At 37.9% G+C, this 22,568-nt stretch overlaps 1 protein-coding gene across 2 annotated transcripts in view; it reads right to left on the bottom strand.

Moving 5' to 3' along the window:
* il1rapl2 (interleukin 1 receptor accessory protein-like 2) overlaps positions 1 to 22,568 on the bottom strand; it is a 241,002-nt gene that overhangs the window by 19,446 nt on the left and 198,988 nt on the right. For both annotated transcript variants that reach the window (XM_087799600.1, XM_087799601.1), the window contains exons 8-9: positions 13,632 to 13,764; positions 2,431 to 2,576 (exon numbers count right to left, since the gene is read on the bottom strand). In XM_087799600.1, coding sequence (XP_087655726.1) covers positions 2,431 to 2,576; positions 13,632 to 13,764 — 279 coding nt within the window. The remainder of the gene's footprint in view (positions 1 to 2,430; positions 2,577 to 13,631; positions 13,765 to 22,568) is intronic.

Here is a 22,568-nt window from a genome sequence, read left to right as displayed (position 1 = left end):
TCTTTGTCTGAAATCCCAGTCAACAAGAGGTTCCCTGTGAGGGTCCGATGAAGCTTCTTAAGTTAAATGTAACATAGTAACGGCTTTACTCCTCCTCAAGCCAGCTGTAATCAAGTCTGCTTTGTTCATACAACAAGTCCTTTGGAGATAGAGACTTCTGGAATTGATGACATGCGGTGACAAACCCAAATGCTTGACCAATCACAGCAGATTGAGTGTGGTTATGGTAGTAAAATGTTTTTAGTGGGCAGGGCTTAAGCACATTTTCTAGTTTAAATATCTTTATTAAAAGTGTTTTGTACAAACAGACAAATACTGTTTGATCCTAGATCAATTTTAAAGACACTCGAAGCAACATATTAGGTGCCCTTTAAGACACTTGGTGGAGGAAACAGATAATAAGTAAGTAAGTAAGTAAGTAAATTGTTATTCCTAGAGCAGCTTTCTAGACCAGGGTCACAAAGCGCTTTAACAAACACAAACAATACACAGTTAAAATATACACTTAAAAGAAAAAGACACATAAGACAGACATAGGAGTCCCAGAAAATCAAGGAAAAGCCAGCACAAATAAACAATTCTAGATGTTTCTTGAAGGAGTCAGTAGACTCCATGAAGCGCAAAGAGAGAGGAAGATTGTTCCAAAGCTAAGGAGCAACAGCCTGAAAAGATTTCTCTGCTCTGGTCCTGAACCGTGTGCGAGGAACCATCAGTAGATTCTTATCCACAGACCTCAGAGCTCGAGCTGGGGTGTAAGGCTGGATCAGACCACTGATGTAAGGAGGAGCCTGACCATGAATAGCTCTGAAACTAAGAAGTCTGTCCGGGATCCAGCTGATAGCAATTCAAAGTGGACACAACTTCTCTGTTCTATTATAATACCTATTTTAATTTTATACTACCTAATAGTATTGGTTCAACCACATCGGATCAGCTGAGTAGAGTAGGCAAGAGTACTCAAATGAACAACACTAGAAAAGGGATAAGACTCTGAATCCCAAATATACCAGTAGCCTCGAGTCCTGACACTGAGAGGACTAAATGACCCATATAAGCGAATGAGACTTTGCAAACTTCACCATTATAAGAACAAAAGATGGTGCGCAAAAACAAAAAACAAAAAACAAATAAAAAAAGTAAAGGCAAAAAAAAAAACGGAATAAAAATAAATAAATACAGACAGAATGAAATAATGGAAGAAAATATAAATCAATTTAAATCCTTTTTTTTTAAATTATTTAAAAAAATGTATCAATATATAAAGCCTCAAAAGCAAGAAATCTCATGAAAGAATTTTATGGAATTTATAATGCAAAGTCTGACTTTCATGTAACACAACTTTCACTAAAGTCAGCATTGATAGAGCCATGCGGAAAGATGGCATAACGTTGGATCATCCTCTGATTTAAAACATACATAAACACATCTGGAAAACTCTGTGACCACTGATGGGCCAGTGCTCCCGTTAAACGACTTTTGCTCATTTAATAAATATTCCTCTATGGTGCTTGAACAGCGTCTCACTCAATACCACATTCTTCCTGGTATTCCCACATGTATTTTAAAATATGAGTTACTTTTAAAGGATGATAAAACTAAAGCAGAATGATCAATCCAGAAGAAAGTGAATAAGATCAACACCAATGTGACACTGAGAAAAAACACTGATAGTGTGTGGGAGAGGAAACATAGCAGGATGCTTTTATATGATGAGTGTTTCCGATGTGTTTATGGTCTGGATCTACACAAAAATATATACAACATGATACAAAGTGAATCCCTGGCTTTACGGCTTGGACCTCTAACTCCTTTCCCCCCTATTAATCCACACAATTACCGAGTTAAGCAATGACATCCCCATGGTTTCGATCCCTGCGCCCCCTGGAACAGCGTGTGATCCCGTGTGAGTCGGTGTGTGAGACTCCCTCGGGTGCTAGTTAAGTATAGTAAGATAGATTTGACACCTCAGGCATGCAACAGAGAGAGTGAAACCTCTTTATTCAGCCTCCGCCACCGCTTTTCTCTTTCTTTTCTTCACTTTATCCATCGCAGATTGAGAAATACTTCAACCTTCATCATCTCTCTCTGCATCCATAATTTCTTCTCTTCATTTTTATAATGTATCTGCATCCATCTCCAACTGGGTTCCTCTCTTTTCATGTCTTATGTATTTCAGAGTGGGTGTTTCAATCTCAGTGTTACACTAAAACACAGAAAGTGTGAGTGAGCCTTGGTAGAAAGAAAAAAAAGAAAAGAAAGAGTGGGAGTCTGGGGCTGGCACACAAGTTTTGTTGAAGGATTTTGACATCTCTGTCAGGACTATTTCATTGATCTACAATGGGACATTTTGGCAAAGTGAATTATTAATATCTAATAAAAAACCTTAACGTAGAAAACATTTTCAGAATGATGTGATACAAAGATGGATACCTTTCTTTTGGAGAATAGCACTTCCGCTCCGCCTGCCAATGTGATTCTCAACGTAACAGCTATAGTTGGCCAGGTCAGTCTCATCAACAGCATCGAATGTCAGGGAGAGCTCCACCTCCTTCTCCCCCAAATGCTCCCGTAGAATCCTGGAGGAAATGACACATCATTAACACATCATGAATCCATTTGTGGGATGAATTGATTTGGTAGAGTGCACCAGAATCCAATCTATCAAATGTGTACAGGTGAATGAACATAATAAACACAGTCCAAATAGAAGATCTTCTTATGGTTCAGTGTTCTTTATGTGAATAAAAAAAACGCCTTTTCGTCTGCAAAAATGTTTTTTAGAATTTTAAAGGGCAACTAACGTGAAACTCTTTTGACTCACTCAAATGTTTCAAAAGTAGAAGTCTTTCTCTCCTCCGTCTGACGTCAGAGGTCAGTCAGTTAAGAAAACGGAGCCCATTATGTCGTAATAATGGGTTTCACTCCTCCTGCAACAACGAAAAACGCCCTGATTCTTGTAGGTGAAGACATACGGGATTGATGACGCTGCACGACAAATCTTGATGTTCGACCAATCACAGCAGACTGAGCGTTGAGTGGCTTGAGAAAAACCAAGCGTTTCCAGTGGGCGGGCTTAAGCAAATTTTCTAGTATAAATATTTAAATTAAAAGAGAGTTTTGTACAAACAGACACATACAAATGAGTACAATAGAGGTCCAAGATCAGTTTAAGAGATACCCAGATCAACACATTAGTTACCTATGCATTGTTGAGATTTTTCATTGACAAAATTAAATTGATCAAAGAGAAAATCTCTCCCCCTTTGTTTGGAACCCCCACTGTCTCTGAGCCCATCTCCTCCTCTTGGTCCTCCTTCACTGCTGTATCTTTGGGTGATATTTCAGCACTAGTGAACAAGATGAAACCATCCTCTTGCTCAGATGACGTCCTTCCTTGTAGGCTTTTTATCAAAGTATTTGATGTAATTGGCCCCTGGGTTACCAATATGGTGAACCTCTCCCTTTCCACAGGGGTTTTTCCCAATGCATTTAAACATGCCATTGTGGAGCCTCTGCTCAAAAAACCAGGCTTAGACCCAACTGACCTCAGTAATTTCAGGCCTATTTCTAAGCTCCCCTTCTTGTCCAAGATCTTGGAGAAGGTGGTGTCTGAGCAGCTGTCTTTGTTCCTGGATCAGAGCGACATCCATGAGAAGTTTCAGTCTGGCTTCCGTAAACATCACTCTACGGAGACAGCTTTATTGAAAGTGTCCAGTGACATCATGATGTCGGCTGACTCTGGTAAATTCACTGTTCTGGTTCTCTTGGACCTGTCCTCAGCCTTTGACACAGTTGATCACCAGATCCTGCTGAGAAGACTAAGGGATGAAGTGGGACTGTCTGGGTCTGTGTTAGAATGGTTCTCATCTTACCTTCCTGGGCGCAGTTTTAGTGTATCTGCCAAACAAATGAGGTCAGAATCGGCAGATCTGTTGTGTGGAGTCCCTCAAGGTTCTGTTCTGGGTCCTTTATTGTTTTTGCTGTACTTGATTCCCCTTGGTAAAATCATTCAGAGATTTCCAGATGTTTCTTATCACATTTTTGCTGATGACATCCAGCTCTACTGCTCTTTTGACCCAACTGAGCCCCAAAGGCTGAACAGCTTAGTCAATTGTTTGCTAGAAATCAAACAATGGCTGAGTGAAAACACTTTACAGCTAAATGTGGACAAAACTGAAACTCTGGTGATTGCTCCTGATGATAAGATTCCAGGGTTGAGTCAGTACTTGGGTGACTTAGGTCAGTCTGTCAAACTGAGCCTGAGAAACCTGGGTGTTGTATTTGATAAAGACATGTCTCTTGTTCGACACTGCAGAAAACTGACCAGAAACAGTTTCCTTCAACTGAGAAAAATCTCTAAACTTAGGAAAATGTTGTCGGAACATGATCTGGAGCTTGTAATCCATGCGTTTGTTTCTTCTCGTCTGGACTATTGTAACAGTTTGTTTTCATGTCTTAACAAGAAGGAGCTGTCTCGTCTGCAGTTGATTCAGAACTCTGCAGCGAGAATTCTGACCCGCTCAAGTAGAAGAACTCACATTTCTCCGATCCTTAAAACTCTTCAGTGGCTTCCAGTTTCTTTCAGGATCAACTTTAAAATTCTGGTTCTTACTTTCAGAGCTATTCATGGTCAGGCTCCTCCTTACATCACTGATCTGATCCAGCCTTACACCCCAGCTCGGGCTCTGAGGTCTGTGGATCAGAATCTACTTATGGTTCCACGCACACGGCTCAGGACCAGAGGAGAGAAATCTTTTCAGGCTGTTGCTCCTAAGCTTTGGAACGATCTTCCTCTCTCTTTGCGCTTGATGGAGTCTACTGACTCCTTTAAGAAACACCTTAAGACGTTTCTATTTGTTCAGGCTTTTCCTTGAATTTCTCGAACTCCTGTGTTGTTCTCAGTATTATCTTGATCTTTAAAGTATGTACTTTTTTGAGTATTGTTTTGATTGTCTAAGCGCTTTGTGACCCTTGTCTCGAAAAGCGCTATATAAATAAATATTACTTACTTACTTACTTACTTACCTTTAAAAAGACTGTTGCAACATATATCATCACATAAAAAGGTATGGTGAATGGTAAATAGTCATCCCTATGCTACTATCAGCCAGTTTTTAAACAGCATTGAGATTAAAGACACAAAGCGATTCCACAGCCTGAGAAAAAAAACAACACAATCTGCCGGATGCAGCCTCCCCTGCAGAATGAAATCCAGTGTACCGACTTATACCATCCTACACCATGATTCTGCCTTTTTTTTGTCGTGATCGGAAAGTATTTTGCTTCTTTCAACTCGAATCATTATATTAACCCTAACTAACTAAATTACCCTTAACAAACCCTAACCCATTACATTATTTACTGTGTCAGATAATCCCAGAGTATATATATATATATATATATATATATATATATATATATATATATATAAGATAAAAACAGGTACCAGTAAATCATAATGAGCGACAGTGGCGAGGAACAACTTTCTTTCAACAGACAGAATCCTCGAGCTGAACTAGTCTCAGTGTGAATAGTCGGCTGCTGTGACCAGATGGAAAGAAAAAGAGAGAAAGTGGGATAGAGAGTAAGAGAGAGGGAGGAAGGAGATTGAGAGAATAGGGAGAAAATTGTAGAGCAGGATCCTGAGAGGGCCATATTGAATTTTGCTTTTGAATGCTCGACACAATCACAAGGAAGGAAGCAAGTAATAAAAGCGTTCACAGTCCACAAAATGCTTGTAACAAATTGTTTCCAAACTAAAGCAAGTATATAGCACTTTTGTTTTACAATTTAAAGTTGTATTAAAACAATTGTTCAGACAGTGTTGAAGCAGAGAGTGACGATCGAGTGCATTTTTAATGTAACAAAACTGCTTCATAAAGTTTGACCAGCCCATCTGCATGAAACATGAGGATAGAATTGGCCATTTAAACATTTATAAATAAACATGGAAAAAAAAATTACAATCAACCGTCCAGTCCTTCCCCTCAATGTTTTTCTGGTGAGACCGGTCTATGTGAACAATTTCTACTCCAGTGTAATTTAGTGTTTGACCAACGTCCTAACACCAAATAAACTTTTGAAGCTGCACCAGGGGCCTTCTTCCGTTGCTCAGTTCAGAATAGAATTTCCTTGTGGCAGCTTCTGAGTGTAGTTGGAATGAACCTGTTCTGAAATCCATGTCTACCTCCAGCCTCAGTGACGACCGTATTTTTCTCGCAGTTCGTATTGTCAATCGGCTTCGGAAGCGTAAACACAAGGGACGCTTCAAACATGAGTTAAAACCCTCTTAGGTTCTTCTTGCTTCCCAGTCCCCCTTTGTACACAAAAGGTTCTGTGGACCCAGAGCCTATGCAGGGTAACTGCAACCATATTACTTCAGAGGAAAGAGGTCGCTGCTTCAGTCAGGGTCTCTGTCTTTATTAATTCCCAGTGTCTGACCGGTCCTAGGAGATACCAGCTTTTCTCCTCAAGCTATGGTGAGTCAGACTAACACTTATACTCTCCCTTCGTGCCTTGACGCCCCACTACGGGGGGCATCTCAAGGATGTCAACCACCAGACCGCTCCTCTTCTACTCATGGTCTTGGGTAACCCTGGCTCCAATTACACAACCCGAAGATGAATTGGGTGTCCTCCTTCATCTCTGGATGTAGCAATAGATATCACTCTTGTTGTCACAGGTCTGCTGTACCCAAGATGAGGGAATCTAGGACCAGTTCCTCCACTTCGGCTGATTTGTGTGTGGTTCCTTCCGAGTATCATGACCTTGTTGAGGTATTTAGCAAGGCTAAAGCTGTTTCCCTACCCCCTAACCTATAACTGGGCTTTTGACCTGCGACCTGGTGAACCAATTCTTTCTAGTCGCCTCTACAACTTCTCTTGCCCTGAATGTGAGGCCCCTGAGACGTACATCTCCTCAATCCTATTAGGATCAAGGCAGTAAACAATTGGCCGGTTCCTAAGACTCGCAGACAGTTGAAACAATTCCTTGGTTATGCAAATTTCTACCCGTGGTTAATTTGTGATTACAACTAACCTCCAGCAAGCAAACTTTCTAATGGGCATCTGAAGCCGACTCTGCATTCAACAACCTCAACTATTCTCCAAGGCACTGATCCTCACCCATCCGGAATTGTTCCTACAATTAATTGTGGAGGTTGACGCTACTCAAAAAGCCAGACTTAGACCCGACTAACCTCAGTATTTTTAAGGCCTATTTCTAAGCTCCCCTTCTAGTCCAAGATATTAGAGAAGGTGGTGTCTGAGCAACTCTCATTGTTCCTGGATCACAGTGACATTGATGAGAAGTTTAAGTCTGGCTTCTGCAAAAATCACTTAGCCTTACTAAAACTGTCCAGTGAAATCATGTCGGCTGATTTGGGTAAAAATAAACTCTTCTGGTTCTCTTGGATCTGTCCTTTGACACAGTTGATCACCAGATCCTGCTGAGATGACTGAGAGATGGAGTGGGACTGTCTGGGTCAGTGGTTCTTGTTCATACCTTTCTGGGCACAGTTTCAGTGTATCTGCTAACCAAATAAGGTCTGAATTAGTGGATCTGTTGTGTGGAGTCCCTCAAGGTTCTGTTCTGGGTCCTTTATTGTTTTTGCTGTACTTGATTCCCCTCGGTAAAATCATTCAGAGATTTCCTGATGTTTCTTACCACATTTTTGCTGATGACATCCAGCTCTACTGCTCTTTTGATCGAACTGAGCCCCAGAGGCTGAACAGTTTAGTAAATTGTTCACTAGAAATCAAACAATGGCTGAGTGAAAACACTTTGTGGACACTGCAGCTAAATGTGGACAAAACTGAAACTCTGGTTATTGCTCCTGATGATAAGGTTCCAGGGTTAAGTCAGTACTTGGGTGACTTAGGCCAGTCTGTCAAACTGAGCCTAAGAAACCTGGTTGTTGTATTTGTAACACTGCAGAAAACTGACCAGAAACTGTTTCCTTCAACTGAGAAAAATGTCTTAGGAAAATGGTGTCACAACACGATCTGGAGCTTGTAATCCATGCGTTTGTGTCTTCTCGTTTAGACTATTGTAACAGTTTATTTTAGTGTCTAAACAAAAAGGAGCTGTCTCGCCTGCAGTTAATACAAAACTCTGCAGTGAGAATTCTGACCCGCTCTAGTAGAAGAACTTACATTTCCCAGATCCTTAAAACTCTTCAGTGGCTGCCAGTTCCTTTCAGTATCAATTTTAAATTTACTTTCAGAGCTATTCATGGTCAGACTCCAACTTACATCATTGATCTGATCCACCCTTTAAGCCCAGCTGGGGATTTTATGTCTGTGGATCAGAATCTGCTGATGGTTCCGTGCACACGCTTTCGGAGAAACGATCTTCTTCTCCCTCTGCGACTGATTGAGTCTGACTCCTTCACTAGCTACCTAGTGATACCGATCGTGGGCCGCAGTTCACTTCACAGGTCTGGCAAGCCTTCTGCAAGGCCATTGGAACCACCTCTAGCCTTACATCCGGCTACCATCCACAATTCAACGGTCAATTGGAAAGAGCCAACCAAGACCTTAAAGCTGCCCTGCGTTGCGTGTCAACACTTGACATCCTGGAGCCTTCAACTACCATTGGTGAAGTATCCCCACAAGTCCTCTACGTCTTCCTCTTCAGGTATGTCTTCATTCATGGTGGCTAATGGCTATCAGCCTCCACTCTTCCTTTCCCAGGAGCGTGATGCTGTCATTTTCATTGTAATGATTTACAGAGATGTCAAACCTAATAAGCAAACAAGAGATGAGTCATATACTGATTCTTCTTGAATCATTGAGTGAATTTAGCCAAAAAAAAAGTCTTACAAATAAAATCAAGGGTAACAAAATGAAGAGTTTATTTCTGTGCTGGTTGGTATTTTAGAAAATAAATTGAATCAGGTACTTGTATTGTCAGTGTTGTAAACACAACATAGATAGCAGAGCTTTTGAACATACCTTGATTTGATTTGAACAGATGTCAAAATGTTAACTAACTATAGTCTTCTTTTAGACCACCTTAGCATATTTAAACACATTATTGACTTTTTCACACATGTCTGTAAGTTTGTTAGATAACTCTGCAGCCTGTGCTTCTATAACATATTATATGTTGCGAGACCACTTCCTTGGTCATGTAATCTTTATGTGATTAAGAGTCTAAAGGGTAAGAGAATATTTTTGGTCTCTGTTAAAGTACTAAATTAAATGCATATTTAAAACCAATGTCACAGGTCATCAGGCAGACTATCAATCTGTTGTAATGGTTTCTTTTCAGTTTGGGGGGATTTAGTCTTCATAATGCCAGAGGTTACATAGTTTCTCTGGATGCTGTCAGGTTAAGAAGCATAGTTAAAGCTGTGAATTTAGACAAAAGAACAGATATCAGATTTGGTTTTAAGTCATAACGATTACAATTACTCCCTACAATTTTTCCTGCTTATACCCAGCAATGTTTACCATCTTTATCATTCAATTTAAAAAGCGACAAAGCAATTTCATTCTCATTTATGTTTTTCTTTATTATCTCGTCTCGTCTCGTTTTCTACCACTTATCTGGGGTTCAGGTCGCAGGGGCAGCAGCTTCAGCAGCACAGACTTTTCTTGCTCCTTCTACACCGTCTAGCTCTTCCGAGATGCTCCCAGACAAGCTGGGAGACATATTCTCGCTAGCATGTCTACCTCAGTGGGACATGCTGTGAAAACCCTACCAGGGAGGCATCCAGGTGGAATCCTAATCAAATGCCAAAGCCACCTTAACTGACTCCTCTCAACACGGAGGTTCTACACTTCGCCTCTCACAGATGACTTTGCTTCTAACCCTATCCCTAAGAGAGAGCCCAGACACCTTGCAGGGAAAACAGATTTCGGTTGCTTGTACCCGCGATCTGTTCTTTCGGTCACTACCCACCGTTCTTAACCATAGTTGAGGGTAGGGACGCAGATTGAGTGGCAGCTTTGCCCAATGGCTTAGCTCTTTTTTCACCACAACGGATTGGTGCACCGTCTGCATAACAGATGCCTCCCCAATCCGCCTGTCGATCTCACGCCCCATTCTCCCCTCACTCGTGAACAATGTTAACTCCCAACCCGAGGTTAGGCTCTCCACCTTGTTCCAACTGAGAACCATGGACTCGGATTTGGAGGTGCGGATATCCATCCCTGGGTGCCACGATCTTGACCAATTAAAAATTAGGTTCAATATTGAGGTTTTAGACATATTTTACAACTCCCAGTTATCAGTTAACAAAGAGAAATTCAGTATTTGTTTTCATGTAGAGAAGGGACTTCTCGTCAAATTTGGAATGTCTAGACTAGCCTTTTACTGATTTGGTCAGTACAGAAGTGCAGAAATGTGCTCCAATAAATCATAGACCCAGCGTGTTTATACATTTTAGAAAAAAAACGTAATATTATTCTCTTGTGGTTCTGATAATAGGGTTCAGTGCACATTCATATGCACTTTGATTCTCATGGTTGATAGATCCTGATATTAAGATAATATAATCAGTGAAACAATGAATACAGTAATCATCTACAAACCATCATGCCAGAACACTTTCCTTGAATGCAGGATTTATTTATTACTTTTACTACTATTTGCAATTTTTTTTTTTTACAACTGCAACATATATGAAATTTATATATATATAGTATATATATATACTATATATATAAATTATATATATATATATAATATATATATATATACATTTTTAGTTGTTTATTTTTAGTTTTGCAGTTGTAAAAACTGCAACAGCGCTATATATATACTGTATATATATATATACATATATATATATATATACATTTTTATATATATATATAAATTTATATATACTGTATAGCGCTGTTGCAGTTTTTACAACTGAACATATATATATATATACATTTATATATATATATATATATATATTTATATATAAATGTATATATATAGCGCTCAGTTTCATCTCAGATTCATCTCATAGAAAAGTTTTTTAAAAGAAGTTTGCATTTGCAGCGTGTGACATCATCACGTAGGAAGTGCCTGGACCGAAACAACAGGTCGGACCTAACTGGTACTGCAACATTGAGGGTGTCAGCCATTGCATGGCGGCTTGTGGTTTTTCCAGATAAAACGGCTTTCTCAAAGGACCAGCCTAGGGTTCCTTTGCACTCCAACCAAGAGAGTCTCCATTGTCTGGTGAGGGTTGTGGCTTATTATCTGCAGCAGGTAGCAGCATGCAAAGTCTTTGCCGCACTTGTGTTCTGCTTTGACAGCTGCAAGCATAAGGCCCAGGTTGGGTGTCTGAGGGCGCACTTCAAGGGTGAACCTCAGGCACGCACTAACTGCAGGCTAAATACGAAATAAACTAAAAAAACAGACATTGTACATTAGAGTTTCACCATTCAGGACAGAACATAACCACCTATTCAATATTAATACCTATTAACACCATCTGTTAGAGGGTCAAAAAACAACCAATGAATAACTGATGAAACCTGTCAACCTCTCATTTCACTAAACTTTCAAAAACGAAAAGTGAGAAATCCCATTAACCTTAATGTTCAGTTCGACCAGAAAGAAAGTTTGTGGATCAAATATGTTTTTCAATCACTAAAAGCTCTTCTGTAGTAAAAAAAAAAAGAAAAGAAAAATCCTCAATTTTTTATGTCTGGCCTTCAGAACCATTCCAATTTACATTGCTCAACCCATGCATACATCTGGCCACTAAAATAACATTACTCGATGTTTATCTATAGAATGCAGAGAACACTGATGTGGACAAGTCACAGACTCCCAGATGGTTTGGAGTAATAATGAGTTGAGAGTGTCAGCAGCTCCCTCTTGTACTGCAGGGGAGCAGGAATGTGTAATTAGATTGTTTAATTATCCAGGAGACAGTGTCTTGTGCAGTAACATACTGTCCAGTGCTGTGTAAGAAGGCGGGGAGAGCTAAACTTGGCCGGGTTCAATTTAATCTGAACAGGAGACCAACCTTACTGCTGATGGATTTCTGAGCAAAAGTGTGAGGAAATATAATTAAGAATTGATTTTAAACTTTTTAAAATGATATAATTTATTTAACTCTTCTTATCTTCTTTAAGATAAAGATAAACGATTACAAGAAGTTGAAGACACAAGTGGCTATTTGAAGAATTAAAAAATATATTATAATTTTATTTTAGTTAGATGTGCATGGATTTACTGTAATAGCTGCAATGATGGAGACAGAGTCAAACTTGATTAGTTTTGCCTCCTCCATTTGTGACCTAAACCTTAGAAAAGGACATTTTAACATTTGATGAGCCATTTTTTTCATATTAAAGGTGACCTGCACAAAGAGGGTGGGCAGCATTGCTCAGATGGTGGAGTTGTCGCCCTGCGACAGGAAGGTCGCCGGTTCCATCCCAGGAGCAGACGATGTGCCCCTGAACGCTATTTTGTAAGGAAGGAGTCATTTACCATTTGACGTGCAAGTCCTTTAAAAAGGAGCTACAAGATAAAAAATCCCAAATAGAATTTAATAGAATTGCTGTGTCTATCTCAATGTCATAGATGAGATACTAAACTATATAGCCGGTTTGTGTGCCTCTGTGGTTAGGAACTCTGGCCATAGCTAATAGGGGGGAGGACCTTTCTCTCTTTTATGTGGACTGTTTCAAATGAGTATCAGAAATTACAAGCACATGATTTCTTCTTTTTGCATTTTTCATTTTTCAGTTGGCTTGTCTTTGAACTTCCTTTTCACCATTTAACTAATTTTTTGTTTTTTCCCAAAGAGTTTGTTTCCTAGTGTAGAAATCACTGGATCCATTTTAACATGCCAGTTAATTAGGAACAAAGATTTGATAATAGTGACACATTATACTGTGAGCTGTAGAAGCAGTACAACAATAATTACAACAATGAATTATCGATCTTTTCTTGTCTTCAGCAGGGCAAGTTCATCAATATTCCTCAAAGGAAGTTGCTCAGCTGTGCAGATTAACTGATTTAGAGTCTGGCTCTTGACTATTGAACATCTGAGCACAATCATTTGAACATTTAGTGAAAGTTAATCTGGTGGAAATATGTATTCCCATTATAAAAAGTTCCTTTTTTAAAATGTTACGCAACTCCTTATTTATTTATCTCTCTTAGTTATTTCAGAATGATTGTATTCGTATACTTTCAAATAAGTTGGTGTATTTAAAGATTATTTTATTATATGTTAATCATTTAAGTTCACTGTTGTCAGAGGTCTTCACACTTCTCTCACTACAGTATGAAGAAAACTAAACACATTATTAACTAAACTAAACTCATTCAGCACTCCATATTGATATTTAATTATTTCAGCAGATTTGTATTCTTGTTTTTTTTTGTTCTTTAACTATATCATTTGTGATGGTGTATGTTTATAATCTTCCATCAGAAAACTGCTTTATGGTTCCAGTTGCCCACTAAAATATCTCGTCTTCATGTGTTCATTTTTTCTTCTTAAGAGTGCTGTCTGTGGGGGAATGACAATTTATAAGTCTTCTATGACCAAAATTGATAAACTCTCCAAGATACTTTATGGAGGTGAAAACACTGATGTGGAGGGCAAATTGTGGGGTACTGAAAACTAATTTACGGTGCACATGGGCAGAATGATGTTGAAGATTTACCTGACTTCACTCTCTTTTATGTGGCCTGCGAGCTCTTCCACAAACTTCTCTCCTTTCATCCAGTAAATGATGGGTCTTCTGTTTTCGCCGCTGTACCCGAAAAAAGCTTTGCAGTCCAGACTCAGGGGCATACCTGTAACACAAAGAGTGACACATTTAAGATTGAGACATCTCAGTGGGACCATAACAAAAATACAATTAGATCTAAAAGTCTTACAAAAGAAAGATTTTTTACAATGACATATTTTGTTTGTAGAGAATTAGAAAAAAGGTCAGATCGATTTGGGTCCTTTTATTTCCTCTTCCTGAAAAAAAGGGGAATTAAAAACAAACTATCATCTGAAAATGTTCTTGACAGGTAATCATTTACAGACACTTTTTACAGGAGGCCAGAGAAGAAATTATTTCAGAAATTAATTAAGGAGAGATACCTGCGAGTAGAACAGTACGCTTTCCGTCAGTGATTGATTAGCGCCCCCAGGATGTGCTTATGTTCTTTGCATGTTATGTAGATTATCCCCATTAAATGTACATGTTTGAATCAGTGCTACTGTCTTAACACCAGCGATTGATTCAGTGCCAAAATGGGATGCATGTTTGTTCAACTCCGTTGGTCATCATGTCAGGTGCGTTCCTCTGATCGACTCTGATCACATTACTTAAATAGTTTTTTTAAAATTTCATTCTGTTGAAAAATGGTTCAGCTTATGAACACACATACAGATGGGCGTGCACACAAGAGGATTTTAGTTAATTGACTTGGAATTATCATCTTTTCATCACATTTCTTTCAATTGGATGTCATCTGTGATTTAGCTTCTTCATTAAACCTTGGCCTACATATTATAGATGAGCGTTAACTAAAGGGTATTTTATTGAATTGTCCCTTTTTCTTCAGATATCCCAGAGCTTCTGAAGACACTTTCAAGTCACTTTGTGCAGTGGGTGATGGATATATTTGAATTAGTCAGCTGGATTAAACTATAGGATCCTTTTTATCCCAAATAACTCCACATTTGACGCAGGATTTATCACTCAGGTTTCTTTGCTTTGCTGATGAAATTCTATGATATATATAAGTGAGAACATTATTCTAGATGTGCTCATGAATCAAACATTTAATTAGTCCAAACTCTGACATGCAGCGTCTCGTCACACTGATTGAATAAAAAAGCAGTGTTAAAGATGAGATGCCGATTCGTTCCTGAGCAAATGGAAATACGTTGTGGCATCTCAGGTGAACACGAACAGCTAAACAAAAGAATCCCAGACTGGGAGAGACAATGGGTTCACGTCTTTACTTGGATGGCGACACGAATGATGTAATCCACCCTTCTTGATCATTTCATTTCAAAATACCTTTTTCCTGAAGCATTCATATTCAGATCAGGTATTTATTTTCATTAGAGTGGTGAATTTAAACACTACTATGCGCTACCTTGATGATTTCAATCACAAGGGCTGGGTATCGATTGTAAATGTTCAATACCGGTACTGACACCAATACTTTGACTTCAAAACTACAGTAGTTCATTATCAATTAAATGTTCCAATGTAAGACACATAGATGAAATCGTCAGTTTAATTTCTCTCTTTTTGGCACATTTCCATATCAAGCAGTTCTCTTAAATATACAAATAAATACAACATAATTTCCAGTGCAAAATAAAAAGTGACAAATCAATCTGATGTTCACTATTTTGAACTAGTTCTTCTTCATTAAGAGCCACGCTACAATGTTTGGATCATGCATGGGTAACAAAACCTGGCACCACATTACTAATTTCAATACCCTTACTAATGCTTTTTTTTAATTCATTCTATTCTGTATGGTCAGACAATACATGATACAAGATTTGAGGTAAACAAGTGTGAAAATAATTCACATTTAAAAGCTTTGATTGTGCAGCTTAATGATGGGTAACTATTCTGCAACAAAAAAAGGACAATAACTTTAAAAAGCATCTTGTAGTGGAACTTTAGCTGGATCCACAACAAGAGATACTGAGGAGAGCCACTAACACAGGGGTCTCACAGTTTGTCTCATCTCATTAACCCAGAACACAGTTTTGACCTGTGAGCAAGTTCATCCTTACAGATGAGGTCACAACATGATCTGGTCCGAGGCTCTTGTTTAGCTCATGCAGCTTTGAATTAGTTTTATTTGGAGAAAAGTCAGCAGAGGTTACTAAGTGTCACAGGTTTTCAGATTACAGTTATCTACAACACTTTTTGCTGAAGTCACACGGGGTTAGAAATTATCTGCATGGGCCACTGTGTCGAAGGTCTGAGGACATTCTGTTTTTTTTTTCTTCCAGCGACTTGTTTGCAGAGGGATCACCGGCAAGATCTGAGATGATTATCTTCTGGTCCACCATCTGTGTGTTTGCTTTTCTCAGTTTCATTTACTACTGCAGCTGTAGAAGCAAGCTTGCGTAACATGGAGATAAAGTAAGGTTCCGTCCTTTACATCTTATTTTACAACTAAATTAATCTGAGCAGCAGAGTTTAAAGCTGAGAAGTGGCTCTTCTAAGTCCAGACTCGCCATTCTGCTCTGCTGAAGATGGTTTTGGATGGATGGCGCAGTCCAGATTGGACCAACAATGACTTGGCTCAATTTACCAGGTCATCATAAATAGCTGGGGTCCTGGGTCTGTGCAAACACATGCTTACACACCTGATATCTTTGTCCATCTGGTCATTAAGACTGAACAAACGTGTGTGTGTTCCACTTACTGAATGAAGAAGAAGGAAAAATCAAGGTAAACGACGGAGTAGGTCGTTTGGTGTTGACAATGATTCAAGTTCAGTCTTTTTTAATGTCAATAATTTCCCCCCAAAAATGTATAATCTAAACAGCAAAAAAACAATCAAATTTGTTTTCAATTAATTTTGGGGGGTCCTTGCTGTTTTGCAGTTCTCAGTGCTTTTTTACTTTAGGTAAGTAAATCTTTTTTCTTTTTTTTTCATTATTGTTATTAATATTAATAATTAAATATTCAAATAGATATCTCGCTGTGAACTGTGAACTGTGAATTTTAATTATAATCTTTGAGTCTTTTTGCTTTTTAAATCGTACTCAAATGTTAGGCATAAAACACAAACAAGAATATATCAGAGATCTATTGCTGTACAGGTCCTATGACCTTTTCTAGTTTTGGTGAATAAAGTGATGATTGTCAGGAAAAGTCAGCATTCAGAAAATGCAATAAAATGTGAATAAATACGAGCCAAAGATCCACACAAAGCCATCATGGTTCAGAAATACTTTAGAACTAGTCATAGAATGATATAGTTACGATAAGGATTTAACTTTGTATCACTTGAACATATCAATAACAAGGAAATGTTTGTTGGATTTAATTTGTAAATATGATGTAGTAACCCACATCCCATCAAACCCCTGCAAAAGTATTTCTGGACCCCTCTGTGGCACCAGTGAGCCCACTGAAAATGAAAATGAAATTAGTGAGCGACGCACCAAAATTGCTGCGAGGGCTGGAAGACACTGTGACAGGGCCGCGGGAGTGACGTGTGGGGCTGAAGATTTGCAAGTTTCTCCAGAGTTAAAGTCAAAGGTAAACAGACCAATTTCTATCCTCGTTGATAAAGAATGTAGAGTGGAAGAATCAGAGGAAAAGGAGTTTAGTGAGTCGAAAAATGTTGTATTCTGGAGAGTTTTTTAAAGAAATAATACATATTAAAATAAAATATATAGTGTTTTGTTTTAACAAACTTCAATCAAAGGTTTACATAGGTAAATATATGTTACTTTAACCTTTGCACTATGTTAACTCTTTCAGAAATGATCTTAATGCATTTGTGGACTGTTTTGGAAGACACCTAAATCTAACATGTTTTTTAAATGAAATATAAACAATAATACAATACAATAAACGAGATAAAGAGGAGGATTGTAAGGAAGATTATTCTTATTAACACCTTGATGCATATGGGGTGTGTACCACACACTACTTCCTGGTACTCACGTTAGTAAGTAATGTACATTCCCTTATTATTAAACACACTTGAATCTTTACTTGATTAATATTGAACATATTTAAATTGGCCTCACATCCCATTTAAATATTAACATAGAAAACCATGCTTAGGGCGCACAATGTTATTCAGTAAAGAGCATTTGACTGAAGTTAATAATCTATACATTTCTTTTCACTCCTTTCACTCCCCTCACTCTTTACTCTGCATGTGTGTAGCTCGCCTGTACCCTCAGCTCTCCTCACATGCATCTACACGCTTTATAACCTGAGGTGATTACCGCCAAATTAGTAACCCTCCCAGGGAAGCAATTTAAGAAAACCAGCTCTTTCGTCCATATTTGGCCATTTCCTGACAGTTCTAATTAACCAGGTCCTGAACACTTCTATAGCTGACATTTGATTGGCTGGGGGGCTGGCCTCGTTAAGATAAGTTTTAAATGAACACACAGAATTAGATGAGAGATTACTAGAGATATGCTTGAAGAGGTTAATTAAATGACCAGTCATGATGCTTCTTCTTTTAAACCTGATGTCACTGACAGATTCAGAGCTGATAAAGGGGTTCATGCCCCTGATTCTCTCCACTTGCAGAATAACAAACAAAGTCCAACAAATAATGTTGAAAGAGACTCATTAATGTCCATAACAGTCAATGATTGTACAGAAGTATCGTTTGTATCTGCTCTTTGACAACATTATTTGCTAGTGATGGGCTGATGAAACTTCATGAATGGTTGTCATGTTGTTAAGAGGTCATTAGGAGCAACATCAGGTAAAAATGATGTCATGCTTTCTCAGAACAGTTGTTCAAAACAAAGTAAAATTGCGCAGAGACCGCCATCTAGTGGACTCTGGAAATTACAACACTGTCTCATGAAGTTTCATCAGACCAAAACTAGTAATTACTCACACCACGGTCAATAAAGACTTTTCGCAGCTAATCTTCCCCTTCTTAGACACTTCTAAAATCTTGGATGGATTTTATCCCCCGACCTGCTTTTGAATTTGCCCGCCGAGACCCATTGCGCATATAAAAGTTGAAGCAAATCTTAATTCGCTCTTCAATGTAAGAACTTCAGAAGTCTAAATCCATAATAACCAAGGGTCTCAGGATCATTAATAAATAGTTCATGGTCGAAATGAAAAATCTTGACATATACATAATTATCCGTTCTACAGAGCACACCTGAATTTAAAGTGCACTAAATAAATAAACAATAAATACATTTAAATACATTGTACTTATTATGCCTGACCGGTCTAATTAAATAAAAACAACTTTTTAAGAAAGACATCAAATATCAAATTGACTAAGAAATCTGCTATCACTGGATATGAAAGCTTTTTTCATCGTTTTACCAGAGTGTTTTTTTTTTACGCTGCAGTCTCCAACTTCTCACAATCAAACCATTGATGCCAGGCTTAAACGCAGCATCTCAAAAGTTCATTTTTTAAATTATAATTATTACTTTAGGTGTAGCTAAAAAGAATGACACACACTGTAAAATAACCCAAAGATATTCTATTGAGAAATCCAACCATTCTTATGGCATAAATAACCTAAAAATTGAATATTTGAAGCCTTATCCACAGAAAGGATGCGTGAAGAAACTAATTTCATTTGAAAACAAATGAGCAACACATGAGGTAATGAGTTATTTGCCAAGTGTTCCATTTGAAGCCTCATTTGAAATAGCTGCAGGCCTAAATTTATTTTGGAAACCCACAGCAGTTTCAGGGATTATTGATGGATTATGCAAATGAATACTTGCACAAACATATTTAGGTATCTTTTTTGGGGGGGATTTGCGCTTTACCTTCTTTAGAAGTCACCAGTGCTGAATTACACCTCATGATTGATTTGTCACCTGATTTACCCGGGACTGAGGAGGGAATGCAAGGCCTTGGAGACACACACTTCCGAGAACTAAGATCAGAATTTAACCAAAGAACCATCTTAAACCCATTATTTAGCTGTTAATTTATTTTAATTAAACTTTAGCAAGTGACATTAACTCACGTCATTCTAGGATTCGTTTGCTATCTAGAGCGAACTTTATGCATAAAGGGTAGAATGCATTGATGTCCTGGTTTGTGTACATTTTTTTTGGGGGGCTGAACCATGGACTACAAAGGAATCACTTAGATTGCAATTAGAGCTTGAAGGACTATGTCTGAGCATCTTACACCTTCAAAAGGCAACCTTTCCATCCTTTTAACAGAAAAAAAAAATCAATGTTTTAATAAACACACACAGCAAGTTATTTCCTTTCATTCACTAAATAAATCTATGACTTTGTAACCCGATAGATGATTTCCACCTGAGCTTTAACAAAATAATGTATTGTTTCAAAAAAGCAATAACCTTCAGCCACCACTTCTTCAGCCGTCACATTTAAGGATCAGATTCAGAAAATGGAACAATTATAAACTATTATTATTTTTTTTTATTTGCAGCCCAAGTTCCAAGTTTATAGATTTCACCCAAGGTTAAACACACTTTAAAACGGTCCAACACATATGCCAATACAAATATTCTTTTAACCATATATGAAACATTAGGCTTATAAACAGATTGATACAATAACGAATTGTGGTGTTGGCAAAAAAGGCGAGTTCCAAATCAAATGAAAGTTGATTAATTTTTTGTGACCAGGTCTACTGATGTTTGAGTAGTCGCTTGAAAAATACAAACAATGCAAGTTTTCTTCATCACCGTCAGGTTTCACAGGAAATTCCATCAGTGTCAGTAACTCAGCTCGACAGGAGAGACAAGTGTGGCGTACATACAAATCGGGGGAAGAACGAGGCAGAATCTGAACTCAGAAGAGCATGGACAGCTTACATAACTGCTGATGTTCCATGTTATTACATATTCTATATTGGTTTGAGCAAAGGTTTAATTTAATAATTGAATTTTATACTGCATGTTTGATATTCAAGGTATAGCTGTTCTTAATGTATGAAGTATCCTTTGTACCACAAATGCCTGAAAACATTCTGACAATTACTTGTAAGAAGGAATAAAGTATTGATAGTATGTCACTGTGTTTCCTTCTCATATAGTTTTTCACTTAGACTTGGACAGCGGTTGAACGTTCAGGGTCTCAACAGTTCTCCACCAACATGGTTAGACTCTATGACAACATTTCATCTCATACATTTTTTTTACTTTTGTGCAGACGTTATGAGTTTGGAAGGACAATAAAAGAACTGAGTGTACTGACAATTAGATCATTAATTTAAACATCCATCTCAAGGGTATTTTAAAGTGACATCCGTCACAGCAGTCAACCAGAATAAGGCACACACACCTTGCGAATGTGAGTTCTTCTACTAGAGCAGGTCAGAATTCTCGCTGCAGTTCAAAGTTTTGTATCAACTGCAGGCGAGACAGCTCCTTGTGGGTAAAAGGAACTTAAAATACATTTAGTTTCATTTTATATTTTAAATACATGTTAAAATAGCAAAGACACAGTATGACGAAGGAGAAATAAGCAAGACATTAAGATATGAGATTTGACATAAAATGGGTCCTTTAAGAGAGAAGAGAGAAATGAGAAAAAAAATGGTACATTTATAGAGTGAAAAGCTTAAAGCACACTTAAAGGACGTTCACTTCTAAACTATTTCCCTTGATAACAGTCTGAGAAGAAATGAAATCATGAGATCCAACCAAAGACATTTTTATGGTTACATTTATTTGCAGATGTTAGTCAGATGTTTTGTAATCAATTCAATTTTTAATGCATTTAAGTCCAGATTAGTCAACTTTGCCAAAAAGGAAACGTTTGAAAGTTTTGAATTAAACATTTTCATTATTTGAAATCAAGACTATTTTATTTTAGCTGTGTAATTAAGTTCTAGTAACATTCTTTCTCTCTAAATAGTTATTCATTGCAGGCTGATTGTAGTGTCAGTTGTGAACTGACAATTACACGTTGCATTTTCGCTATTTCGAACAATTGGCAATCAACAAATCTTAATTGAAAATGATCAAGTAAAAAGACATGAGAGACTCAAGAAGTTTTCCATTGTCATTTTTATTGTCACTGTTGCTAAAATATTTAAGAAAAGATATATATGGGACAGAAAAAAATCATTTCAGTTGGTTTTAGACAAACAGGTTTACAAAGTGGGGTCACCAGGGGGCAATGGAGGGTCTCAGAAAATTTGAGAGAAGGGGAGAATGAAATGTAATATATTGTAACACAAGATAAAACATTTTTTTAATCATTTTACCCTGAATACACAAACTGCCTTTTCGGATTATCTAGTTTACGATTATTTGTTCTTGTCTGTAGTCTTATACAGTATTAAGGGTTTTGGTGGGCCCTTGGGCCCTTGTGATCTTTGACAACCCCTAATCCAGACAACAATCTGCATCAAGTTATCTTTGAAAAGATCTGTCACTGCTGTAACAGAAACAGCTTTCTTCTTCTTCACTCCTAATGTGTGCTTTCGCAAGCAAGTTCTGATACGCTCCATCCACCTGCTATCTAGCAATGTTCTGATGAAGCTTCATGAAGCAGTGTCATTATTTATGTTTTTGATGGCGCCACCTACAGACCTATAAACAACATGGCACTGCTTCATGAAGCTTCACCAGTAAACTTGAATAGAGGTCTATCAATAATAATAATGAAGGCTCGGCATTCACTCAAGACCAGCTGTTGGCGAAGTAGTTAAGTGGAACTTTTGCAGGCAATTTACTTACTAGTAATACTGATTTAAATAACCTTAAAATTATTTAAGCTTTCCCACCTCAAGTGGTGAAACGGAACACCTGCTATTCTTGCAGATGTTTTCAGACTCAAACCCAAATACCCTGTTGGTATGAGTGGCTGAATCACATTAGCTATGCTGAAATCCCTAAATTAAAGTTTCCACAACTGATTTACGACCACATTCTGACAGCCCACTCAAGGCTTGAAA

This window comes from Callionymus lyra, chromosome 9 (genome assembly GCF_982586985.1).
Source record: "Callionymus lyra chromosome 9, fCalLyr1.hap1.1, whole genome shotgun sequence".
NCBI lineage: Eukaryota > Metazoa > Chordata > Actinopteri > Syngnathiformes > Callionymidae > Callionymus > Callionymus lyra.
The sequence above is the reverse complement of the archived record's forward strand: the minus strand, read 5'-3'. Positions and strand labels throughout refer to the sequence as shown.